The sequence below is a fragment of the Manacus candei genome, unplaced genomic scaffold (genome assembly GCF_025592945.1).
Source record: "Manacus candei isolate 608988 ecotype Guabito, Panama unplaced genomic scaffold, ASM2559294v1 h1tg000298l, whole genome shotgun sequence".
NCBI classification, from domain to species: Eukaryota; Metazoa; Chordata; class Aves; order Passeriformes; family Pipridae; genus Manacus; species Manacus candei.
In genome coordinates, this window is record NW_026138346.1 from 15992 (window position 1) to 28105 (window position 12114).

The window sequence follows — 12114 nt, forward strand, 5'->3', positions numbered from 1 at the left end:
AAAATCGCCCCAAATCCCCCCAACCTGGGGCAGCGCGGCCCGGCCAGGCCGCTCAATCGCTGCCGGAGCCGCGGCCCAGGGCGGGGGGCGGAGCGCCGACACATCGATCGAGCGGCGGGACAGGGGCGGGGCAAAGGGAAAGGGGGCGGGGCACGGGGAAAGGGGCGGGGCAAATTGAAAGGGGCGGGGGAAGGGGCGGGGCAAAGGGGGGTGAAAATGGGGTGTAAGGGGGGACAAAGGGGGGTTTTGGGGGAACAGAGGGGAGTGTAAAGGGGGGACACAGGGGGGGCAAAGGGGGGATCTGAAGGGGGGGCAAAGGGAGGGGTAAGAGGGCCACAAAGGGGGTTTTAGGGGGGACAAGGCGGGGTGACCGGGATTTCAGGGTGCTCAGGATGTTGGGGTGTTCCGGATTTTGGGGGGTTCAGGATTTGGGGGTTCTCAGGGTATTGGGATGCACGGGACTTTGGGGTGCTCGGGATTTGGGGGTGCTCGGGATTTTGAGGTGCTCGGGATTTGGGGGTGCTCAGGATTTTGGGGTTCTCAGGATGTCCCGGGGAAAAGCGACGCGGCGGCCGCGCCTCCCCCGGGGCAGTTCCCAGGCTGCAGCCCGGGCACAGCGCGGGCCGATCCCGCTGCGGAGCGTCCGCCCCACCCCGGCACCGGGGGGACCGGGAACGGCCGGGGGGAGCGACAGGAAAGCACCGCCGGGCCCAGCCCTGCCAGGGGCAGGGACACCTCCCACCAGCCCGGGTTGCTCCAAGCCCCGTCCAGCCTGGCCTGGGACACTTCCAGGGATCCAGGGGCAGCCACAGCTGCTCTGGGCAACCTGGGCCAGGGCCTGCCCACCCTGCCAGGGAAGAATTCCTTCCCAATATCCCATCTAACCCTGTCCTCTGTCCATGGGAAGCCATTCCCCTGTCCTGTCGCTCCAGGCCCTTGCCCGAGTTCCAGAAGGATCAGGTGGGTTAAAGTGAGAAGGGAACTGGTGGGTTGTGCCAAAGCCACTTTAATGATTGGAAAGCAAAGTTAAAACAGTGCGAGAGAGAAAAAACGCCCTCAAAGAGAAACCAATCCCCCCCGTGCCCCCACTCAGCTGCACCCCAACCCCCCAGCCATGGCTCAGGGGGTCTCCCCTGGGCTTGTCCAGTGTCCCCCTGCAGCGGGGGGTCCCCGTGCCCCCCGGCCCGTCCTGCCGTCCTGGGGACACCGGTGGCTCCGTTCCTGAGCCCTCGTCCTGGCCGGGCACGGTGGCAGAGGTGACAGCGGTGTCCTCGTGGCTCAGGGGGTGCTGGTGGCCACTGCCAGGGCCAGCATTGCCAGGAGGAGCCCCCCGAGCTGTGGGGGGTCCCTTTGGCCACTGCTGACCACTGTGGGGACAGGAGAAAGGGGATCAGGATGAGCTGTCAGGGGGCTCAGGGGGAGTCAGGGGGTATCTGGAGGATCCAAGGGCAGGTTGGGGCAGTTGGAGGGTTTCCCACCAGACCAGCTGTCCCACAACAAGTCAAGTCCTGCCACGTTGTGTTGTGTCATCCCACCCCATCCCATCCCATGCCATGTCATGCCATGCCATCCCATCCCATCCCATCCCATCCCATCCCATCCCATCCATCCCATCCCATCCCACCGCACCCCATCCCATCCATCCCATCCATCCCATCCCATCCCATCCATCCCATCCCATCCCATCCCACCCCATCCCATCCCATCCCACCCCATCCCATCCCATCCATCCCATCCCATCCATCCCATCCCATCCCATCCCATCCCATCCCATCCCATCCCATCCCATCCCATCCCATCCCATCCCATCCCATCCCACCCCATCCCATCCCATCCATCCCATCCCATCCCATCCCATCCCATCCCATCCCATCCCATCCCATCCCATCCCATCCATCCCATCCCATCCATCCCATCAATCCCATCCCATCCCACCCCATCCCATCCCATCCATCCCATCCCATCCATCCCATCCCATCCCATCCCATCCCATCCCATCCCATCCATCCCATCCCATCCATCCCATCCCATCCCATCCCATCCCATCCCATCCCATCCCATCCCATCCCATCCCATCCCATCCATCCCATCCCATCCATCCCATCAATCCCATCCCATCCCACCCCATCCCATCCCATCCATCCCATCCCATCCATCCCATCCCATCCCATCCCATCCCATCCCATCCCATCCCATCCCATCCCATCCCATCCCATCCCATCCCATCCCATCCCATCCCATCCATCCCATCCCATCCCATCCCACCCCATCCCAGGAGAGCAGCTGGAGCTGTGTGATGCCCCAAGCCCCACCACCCCCATCCCCTGCCCCACCACCGACCCCCCTCTCCCAGCAGAGCCGGTGCCCTGGTGCCACCCCAGCCCCGTCCCCACACCCTGCCACGAGTGTCCCCACCCAGGGCTGTCACCTGAGAACAAGGCACAGTTGTATTTGCTGTACACGCCGAGGGAGCGGAGCAGGATGTGGGGTTTGTCCCCTTGGTGGGTGACACTGATGACAGTAAAGGTCTCGAAGGGCGGGATGAGGACTTCCTCCTCGTTAGGGTGGTCGGAGAATTCCTGGATGTTGGCGCCGTGGCAGGTGTGCACCTCGAAGAGGGTGTCGGTGCCGAACTGCTCGGCCACTGTTTTGTTGAGGGAGGAGGAGGCGAAGTGGCCGAAGCGGACGATGTGGCCGGGCTGGGCAGCGAAGCGGGCACAGTCCACGCCCCGGAACACGTGGAGGCAGCGGGGGTGGGTCGGGGCATCCCGCAGGTCCTCCAGGGCCGTGGTCAGCAGGAAATGCAGCACCTTGAAGTCGAATCTCTGCAGATATTGCTGGGGGGAGCGGCCGGCCCCGGGCACAGCCCTGTTGAACTGCTCGTACAGCTCCGCGTGCAGCGCGAACGCCCGGAGGGCGATGGCCTGGTCCTGCCGCAGGAGGGACCCCCGGGATCGCCCCCAGCGGGCAGCGGCCCCGGCCCAGGCTCTGGAGTACACTCGGTTGGTGAACTCGGAGCGGTTGAGCCTCGGCAGCTTCTGCAGCATCTCGTCCCGGCAGCCCCGGTACTGGTCATCGAAGGCGTTGGGGGCCACGTCCAGTGCCAGCTCCTTGATGCCAGTGGCCGAGGTCACGGCCAGCAGCACCAGCAGCAGGAGCTCCATGGTGGGCAGAGACTCTGCAGGGACCCCCAGACACTGTGAGGACGCAGGCGGGGCCGCGGCCGCTTCCTCTGGGAGGGACTGGGGAGGTGGGGAGGGGGAGCGGGGTCAGCCCGGGCAGAGGGGGACACCCCCGGCCGCACCCCCGGCCAGGAGCCCCCCGGCCACGGCCCAGCACTGCCCCGACCCCCACCCTGGTCCCACGGGCCGTCGCCCCCCGTGCCCAGCACCCCGGCCCCGGCCCCCGCAGCCCCACGGCGTCACCCCGGGACCCCGGCCCCAAGTGTTACCTGTGCCCTGCGCTGGCTGTGGGGTCTGGGTGCTGCTCCCGGCCCCCACTGAGCTCCTGCACAGGGGACACGGGGCTGCTCCGGCTTTTTATAGCCGGGATGGTTGGGCCTGGCTCCAGATTCTCTCCCAGTGCCCCCCCAGGGACGGGCAGGAGCCCCCTGATAAACCCCCTCTGCTCCCACCCAGCTGTGGGGGGCTGAGATAATTCGGCGAAACCAAAAGCAAAAGCTGAAAGTTGCACGAGCAAAGGGGAAAAACAACCCCAAGATTTGATTCTCTGCTCCCATCCCACAGGAGATGTCCGGCCACGGCCCAGAGGGTGGGAATGCAGCCCGTGGAAGGGCTGCTCCTAAAGACAAAGGCCCAGGGAGCTGGGGGGGCTCGGCCTGGGGAAAAGGGGCTCGGGGGGCACCTCCTGGCTCTCTGCAAGCCCCTGACAGGAGGGGGGCCGGGGGGGCAGCAGGGTCAGCTGCACAGCACGGATGGTGGCACGGCCTGGAACAGGGACACACGGACATGGACACACGGACATGGACACACGGACATGGGGACACACGGACATGGGGACACACGGACACAGACACGGTGTCACCACCCAGCCCAGCACTGCCGGGACCCCCGGAGCCAGCAGAGCACCAGGGGCAGCTGCAGGTCACAGGGGTTGGTGTCAGCTGGGACAGGGGACACACGGACAGGGACACAGGGAGACAGGGACACACGGACACAGGGACACAGGGACACAGGGACACAAGGACACATGGACACAGGGACACAGGGACACACAGACAGGGACACAGGGACACAGGGACACACGGACACATGGACACAGGGACACAGGGACACACGGACATGGACACAGGGACACAGGGAGACAGGGAGACATGGACACAGGGACACAGGGACACACGGACATGGACACAGGGAGACAGGGAGACAGGGACATGGGGACACAGGGACATGGACACAGGTGGGACAGGGACACACGGACACAGGGACACAGGGACACAGGGACACACGGACATGGACACAGGGTGACAGGGACACACAGACATGGACACAGGGCGACAGGGACACACAGACACAAGGACACAGAGACGTGGACATGGGGACACAGGGGGACACAGGGATATCTGGACACTTGGACAGAGGGGCACATGGCAACAAAGGGACCTGGGGACATAGACACAGTGACACGGACACAGGGACACACGGACACTGGGACACATGGACACAGGGACACACGGACACAGACACAGGGACACACGGACACTGGGACACATGGACACACGGACACACGGACACAGACACAGGGACACACGGACACTGGGACACAGGGACACATGGACACATGGACACAGGGACACAAGGACACTGGGACATGGGGACACAGGGACACAGGGACACAGGGACACAGGGACACAGGGACACAGGGACACACGGACACAGACACAGGGACACAGGGACACAGGGACACAAGGACACAGGGACATGGGAACACAGGGACACACAGACATGGGAACACAGGGACACAGGGACACAGGGACACAGGGACACAAGGACACAGGGACACATGGACACAGGGACACAGGGACATGGGGACACATGGACACAGGGACACAGGGACACAAGGACACAGGGACACAGGGACATGGGAACACAGGGACACAGGGACACAGGGACACATGGACACAGGGACACAGGGACACATGGACACAGGGACACAGGGACATGGGGACACATGGACACACGGACACAGGGACACAAGGACACAGGGACATGGGAACACAGGGACACTGGGACACAGGGACAGAAGGACACAAGGACACAGAGACACAAGGACACAGGGACACAGACACATGGACACAGGGACACAGGGACACACAGACACTGGGACACAAGGACACAGGGACATGGGAACACAGGGACACAGGGACAGAAGGACACAAGGACACAGAGACACAGAGACACAGGGACACAGGGACACAGGGACACAGACACAGGGACACAGGGACACACAGACACTGGGACATGGGGACACAGGGACACACGGACACAGGGACACGGGGACACAGGGACATGGGGACACAAGGGCACACACACACACCGTCCCCCCGTGTCCCCACCCCCTGCAGGTGGGTGCAGCCCTTCCCCAGCACTGGGGGGACACTCACACGTGTCACCTCAGCAGGTCCCCGTCCCCACCCTCCCCCCGTGGGTCCTCCAACCCTCCAGGCCATGGAAACAAATCCCTCACGTTTCCAACCCCTCTTCCCGCTGGGTTTTGGGGCCTTGGTTCTGCCTCCCTGCTTTGGCTTTGGGTTTCAGTGGCACCCCCACGGGTTCTGTCGGGTTTGGGCATCCCGGGACATCCAGAGCCCCTTCCAGGGAACATCCAGAGCCCATTCCCAGGGAACACCCACAGCCCATTCCAGGGAACATCCAGAGCCCCTTCCAGGGAACACCCACGGCCCATTCCAGGGAACATCCAGAGCCCCTTCCAGGGATCACCCACGGCCCATTCCCAGGGAACATCCAGAGCCCATTCCCAGAGAACATCCCCCTTTCCATTCCCAGGGAACATCCAGAACCCATTCCCAGGGAACATCCACGGCCCATTCCCAGGGAACACCCCCCTTTCCATTCCCAGGGAACACCCACAGCCCATTCCCAGGGAACATCCAGAGCCCATTCCCAGGGAACATCCAGAACCCATTCCCAGGGAACATCCAGAACCCATTCCCAGGGAACATCCAGAGCCCATTCCAGGGAACATCCAGAACCCATTCCCAGGGAACACCCACAGCCCATTCCCATGGAACACCCACAGCCCATTCCCAGGGAACACCCCCCTTTCCATTCCCAGGGAACATCCAGAACCCATTCCCAGGGAACACCCCCATTTCCATTCCCAGGGAACACCCACAGCCCATTCCCAGGGAACATCCACAGCCCATTCCCAGGGAACATCCAGAGCCCATTCCAGGGAACATCCAGAACCCATTCCCAGGGAACACCCACAGCCCATTCCCATGGAACACCCACAGCCCATTCCCAGGGAACACCCCCCTTTCCATTCCCAGGGAACATCCAGAACCCATTCCCAGGGAACACCCCCATTTCCATTCCCAGGGAACACCCACAGCCCATTCCCAGGGAACATCCACAGCCCATTCCCAGGGAACATCCAGAACCCATTCCCAGGGAACATCCACAGCCCATTCCCAGGGAACACCCACAGCCCATTCCAGGGAACATCCAGAGCCCATTCCCAGGGAACACCCCCATTTCCATTCCCAGGGAACACCCTCCTTTCCTGCCCAGCCAGGATTTCTCCTCCCGATGGTTCAGGTGATGGAAAAACCTCCCACAGCCTCCCTTTCAGGGCTGGGAACTTTTATTTTCCCTTCCCTGGGAAGAGTTTTGTGCCTCTGATTCGCTCCGAGCGTCCCTCCCTGCTCAGGGCCCTGGCCAGTCTGGCTCCCACAAAAACCACTGCAGTGACCACTTTGTCCCAATTCCACATTTGGGGGTCGGAAGAACAGAGCTCAGTCAGGGTGGGGGGCACTTGGTGGCCTCTGGGGTTCGTTTGGGGAACACCCCATTTCTCAAATTATGGTTTTAGGGTCACAAGCCTCTAAAAAACCAGTTTCTTCTCCCCGAATGCACTCCAGCTCTGTGGTCTGGCCCGGGTTCACCTTCTTATCAGCGTTGCCCAGGCCCAGCCTTTATTCTCCAGGCTCAGATATCCCCCTGCACACGTTAATTAACCAGATGGGTGAACAGAGGACCGAGCCCTGTTTGTTAAGGCTGAAGGAACTCACGAGCCTTAAACACTGTTTGTTACAACTAAAGATTTTCCAGCATTTCCCCTCCTTCGGGGCTTTCAAGAGTCTTTCCCGGAAGCCTCGTTTGCCCCCCTTTGTCCTCCCTTTCCCTCTAAAATCCCGTTTGCAGCCGCAGTCCCGCAGCGCAGCCTCACGAGTGCCCCCGAGGGCTGCGGTCACTGCTCCCACCCCGTGACTCCCGGGACACCCCGACCGAGGGCTGGGGACCGGGACGGGCTTTTCCAGCAGCTCCGGAGCTCCCCGGGAGCTTCGGTCCCTTTGTGTTCCACGTCAGACCCCGACGTGTCCCCAGATGTGTCCCCAGATGTGTCCCCAGATGTGTCCCTGCCCCGAGTGCCCCCCCAGCTGCTCTTTGCTGGGGTTCAGCCCCCCCCGTGGGACCAACTTGGGACCCGCAGCCCCCCCGTCCCGATTTCCGACGCCTCCCTTCGTGTTTTCCTCAGGGCACTTTGATTTCCAAGCCTTCCCACGGGTGCCCACGGGCTGGGCGGGGAGGGGGCCGTGTGTCCTCCCCCCCCCCCGGGCATCTCGGGCACCCCGGACCCTCTGCCACGGCCTCCTCGGGTCCTGAACCCCCCCGGCACCCTCTAAACCCCTCGGGAACCCCCAGAGCCCCCCCAGCACCTCCCAGGACCTCCCGGGACCTCTCAGTGCCCTCCAGCACTCCCCAGCACCCCCTAAACCCTTTAAACCCCCCGGGAACCCCCGGAGCCCCCCCCAGCACCTCCCAGGACCCCTCGGGACCCCTCAGTGCCCCTCAACACTCCCTAAACCTCCGTGACCCCCCCAGGAGCCCCCTGAACCCCCCAGCGCTCCCCGGTGCCCCCCAGCACCCACCGGACCCCCCCGGGCCCCCCCAGGACCCCCAGGAGCCCCCGGTGCCCCCCAGCACCCACCGGCACTCCACAGGACCCCCCTGCACCCCCCGGCCCCCCCGGGCCCCCCCGCAGGAGGGTCGCAGCCGGGGTTTCCCAGGGAACGGGATCCCGATCGATCGGATCCTTCCCCGTTCCCGTTCCCGCGGCTCCCAAACGCGGCGCTCCGGGGGGAGCGGCTGGAAAACCCGGGAGCGGGGAAGGGCAGCGCCTGAAAACCCCAAACTCTGCACGGCCCCAACTCCGGGCTCTTCCCGCGGGCATTTGGGAATCGCTGACCCTCACACGCCCCCCCCAAAACTGCTCGTTCCCCCCCAGATCCCACCGTCAGCGCAGCCCGAGCTGCGGGGTTCTGATGGATTTACTCTGGTTCCTCACCCATCCCCCGCAGTTTTGCGATTTTCCCTTTAAAAATCGGCAGGAGTTGTACTGGGAGAGGGGAACTTTTAATTGCAAATAATCATTAAACCCCCCCGGCCCGTCCTGCCGTCCTGGGGACACCGGTGGCTCCGTTCCTCAGTCCTCGTCCTCGTCCTCATCCTCATCCTCATCCTCGTCCTCGTCCGCAGCGGCAGAGTCGGCAGTGGAGTCATCGCGGCTCTGGGGGAACAACATCCCGGGCCCGGATTGCAGGGAGGAGCCCGTCCGGTACGGGTCATCGAGGGAGTTCTGGTCACCGAGGGAGTTGGGGGCAAGGTCCGGTGCCATCTCCTTGATGTGATGGTGCCACCAGTAGTAGATGCCAGTGGACAGCAGCCCCAGCACGAACGGCATCAGCAGCAGCGCCACACAGCACTTCATGGTGGGTAGAGACTCCGCAGGGACCCCCAGACACTGTGAGGACACAGGCGGGGCCGCGGCCGCTTCCTCTGGGAGGGACTGGGGAGGTGGGGAGGGGGAGCGGGGTCAGCCCGGGCAGAGGGGGACACCCCCGGCCGCACCCCCGGCCAGGAGCCCCCCGGCCACGGCCCAGCACTGCCCCGACCCCCACCCTGGTCCCACGGGCCGTCGCCCCCCGTGCCCAGCACCCCGGCCCCGGCCCCCGCAGCCCCACGGCGTCACCCCGGGACCCCGGCCCCAAGTGTTACCTGTGCCCTGCGCTGGCTGTGGGGTCTGGGTGCTGCTCCCGGCCCCCACTGAGCTCCTGCACAGGGGACACGGGGCTGCTCCGGCTTTTTATAGCCGGGATGGTTGGGCCTGGCTCCAGATTCTCTCCCAGTGCCCCCCCAGGGACGGGCAGGAGCCCCCTGATAAACCCCCTCTGCTCCCACCCAGCTGTGGGGGGCTGAGATAATTCAGTGAAACCAAAAGCAAAAGCTGAAAGTTGCACGAGTCAGTCAGTCAGTCATTCATTCATCATGGCCTGGCTTCGTGTAGGAAGGTTTGGGAAGGCTCTATCCACGTTTGTTACAGGCACTCTGGTGACTTATGAGGCCAACACGAGACAGACATCCCCAATGGCCAAAGGCACAGCAGGAAGACTCCTCAGGTGGTGCATTCGGCAGGACACGATTCTCTCTGCGTTGTCTTTTCCCCTGGAGAGTGATCCTCTGCCTTCTCAGAGGGCAGTGTTATAGATGGGGTGACTCCAGGCCTCCCAGTTTGAGGCCAGAGTAGACCAGTTAAGGTGATCAATGTGGCCGAGGCTGAGATGTGGTTTCAGGGAGTAAAGTCGCACGAGAAAAGGAGAAAAACAACCCCAAGATTTGATTCTCTGCTCCCATCCCACAGGAGATGTCCGGCCACGGCCCAGAGAGTGGGAATGCAGCCCGTGGAAGGGCTACTCCAAAAGACAAAGGCCCAGGGAGCTGGGGGGGCTCAGCCTGGGGAAAAGGGGCTCAGGGGGCACCTCCTGGCTCTCTGCAAGCCCCTGACAGGAGGGGCAGCCGGGGGGGTTCTGTGTCCCCCACCCGTGTCCCCCTTTGCCCCCACCCAGGAGCAGTTGTTGAGGTCCCCGCAGAGGAAAAGGTCCCGTCCTTCCCCGAGCATTTTGGGGGCATTTTCCCTAAATCCCAGAGCCTCCTCCAACAGGAGCCACCAGGCAGGGCTGCTCCCCAAACCTCAGGGATGCCAAAGACATGGAATCAAGGCACCACAGGTGCCATGGACACAGCATCCCAACACCCCGGCATCCCAACATCCCAGCATCCTTGCATCCCTGCATCCCACCACCCCTGCATCCCATCATCCCAACACCCCTGCATCCCAACATCCCAGCATCCCAACATCCCAAAATCCCTGCATCCCACCACCCCTGCATCCCAACATCCGTGCATCCCAACATCCCAAAATCCCTGCATCCCATCATCCCTTCATTCTGGCATCCCAAAATCCCTGCATCCCACCACCCCTGCATCCCAACATCCCAAAATCCCTGCATCCCATCATCCCTCCGGCCTGGCTCCCCCACATCCCGGCTCTGCTCCTGGTTGTGACTCCAGCCCCGGGTGATTCCCCCACACTGCTGCAGGACCCCCCAAGCTCAGGGGCAACCCTCAGCTGCAGGCTCAGCTCCCAGTTCCTGCTCCCAGGGCTCCAGGCCCACCCCACATCCCTCTGGATCGGGAATCCAGGCCCAACACCCCACATCCCTCTGGATCGGGGCTCCAGGCCCACCCCACATCCCTCTGGATCGGGAATCCAGGCCCAACACCCCACATCCCTCTGGATCAGGGCTCCAGGCCCAGCACCCCATATCCCTCTGGATCAGGGCTCCCTCTGGATCGGGATGAGGGCTCCCTCTGGATCGGGATGAGGGCTCCCTCTGGATCAGGGCTCCCTCTGGATCGGGATCAGGGTTCCCTCTGGATCAGGGTTCTCTCTGGATCAGGGTTCCCTCTGGATTGGGATCAGGGCTCCCTCTGGATCAGGGTTCCCTCTGGATCAGGGTTCCCTCTGGATCAGGATTCCCTCTGGATCAGGGTTCCCTCTGGATCAGGGTTCCCTCTGGATTGGGATCAGGGCTCCCTCTGGATCAGGGTTCCCTCTGGATCAGGGTTCCCTCTGGATCAGGGTTCCCTCTGGATCAGGGCTCCCTCTGGATCGGGGCTCCCTCTGGATTGGGGTTCCCTCTGGATCGGGGTTCCCTCTGGATGAGGGTTCCCTCTGGATTGGGGTTCCCTCTGGATTGGGATCAGGGTTCCCTCTGGATCAGGGTTCCCTCTGGATTGGGATCAGGGTTCCCTCTGGATCAGGGCTCCCTCTGGATCAGGATCAGGGCTCTCTCCAAGCCCCCCCAGCCCGTCCCCGAGCAGCCCCAAGGGTGGGACCCTCCTGAGACCCTCCTGAGACCCTCCCCGGCTCCATCCCAAGCCCTCGAGGCCCATCCTGGAGGAAAAGGGGCTGCTCCTGAGCGGGGCTGGAGGGGCACAGGGCGGGCAGGGGCACTGGCCAGGGGGTGGCCAGTGCCAGCCCAGTGCCATCCCAGTGCCACACTGGTGCCATCCCAGTCTGAGGAGGTGCCATCCCAGTGCCAGCCCAGTGCCATCCCAGTGCCACACTGGTGCCATCCCAGTCTGAGGAGGTGCCATCCCAGTGCCAGCCCCGCCACAGACACACACACACACAGGTGACACCGACTTTGTTTGAGCTTTTATCCCAACGCCCCGGAGCCCAGGTCCCCCCAGATCCCCCCGGATCCCCTCGGATCCCCCTGGATCCCACCCTGGAATGTCCTTTGCACACGGCTACAAAAATCCCGGGAAGCAGAGGGGGCGGGGCCAGTCCCGGAGCTGATCCCTGATCCCTCGGAGCTGATCCCTGATCCCTCGGAGCTGATCCCTCGGAGCTGAGCGGGGCCAATCCCCTGGAGCAGAGCTGGGACAGTTCCTTGGAGCAGAGCTGGGCTGATCCCCTGGAGCTGAGCTGGGTTGGGTTGATCCCCTGGAGCAGAGCTGGGTTGATCCCCTGGAGTTGAGCTCAGCCGAGCCCTGGGGTCGGAGT

At 63.4% G+C, this 12114-nt stretch overlaps 1 protein-coding gene across 2 annotated transcripts; it reads right to left on the reverse strand.

The window, feature by feature from the left end:
* Positions 1-1154: 1154 nt before the first annotated feature.
* On the reverse strand, positions 1155-9684 carry LOC127464954 (erythroblast NAD(P)(+)--arginine ADP-ribosyltransferase-like). 2 transcript variants are annotated; one of them, XM_051775430.1, is made up of 3 exons: positions 9261-9684; positions 2429-3242; positions 1155-1367 (listed from the first exon to the last, which is right to left on the reverse strand). In XM_051775430.1, the coding sequence occupies exons 2-3, from the start codon at positions 3162-3164 to the stop codon at positions 1279-1281; spliced, it is 825 nt and encodes a 274-aa protein (XP_051631390.1). In that variant the 5' UTR covers positions 3165-3242; positions 9261-9684; the 3' UTR covers positions 1155-1278. The 2 variants fall into 2 exon arrangements, with proteins under 2 accessions (XP_051631390.1, XP_051631389.1); XM_051775429.1 differs by lacking the exon at positions 9261-9684 and adding an exon at positions 3452-3571.
* Between the last annotated feature and the right edge of the window lie 2430 nt (positions 9685-12114).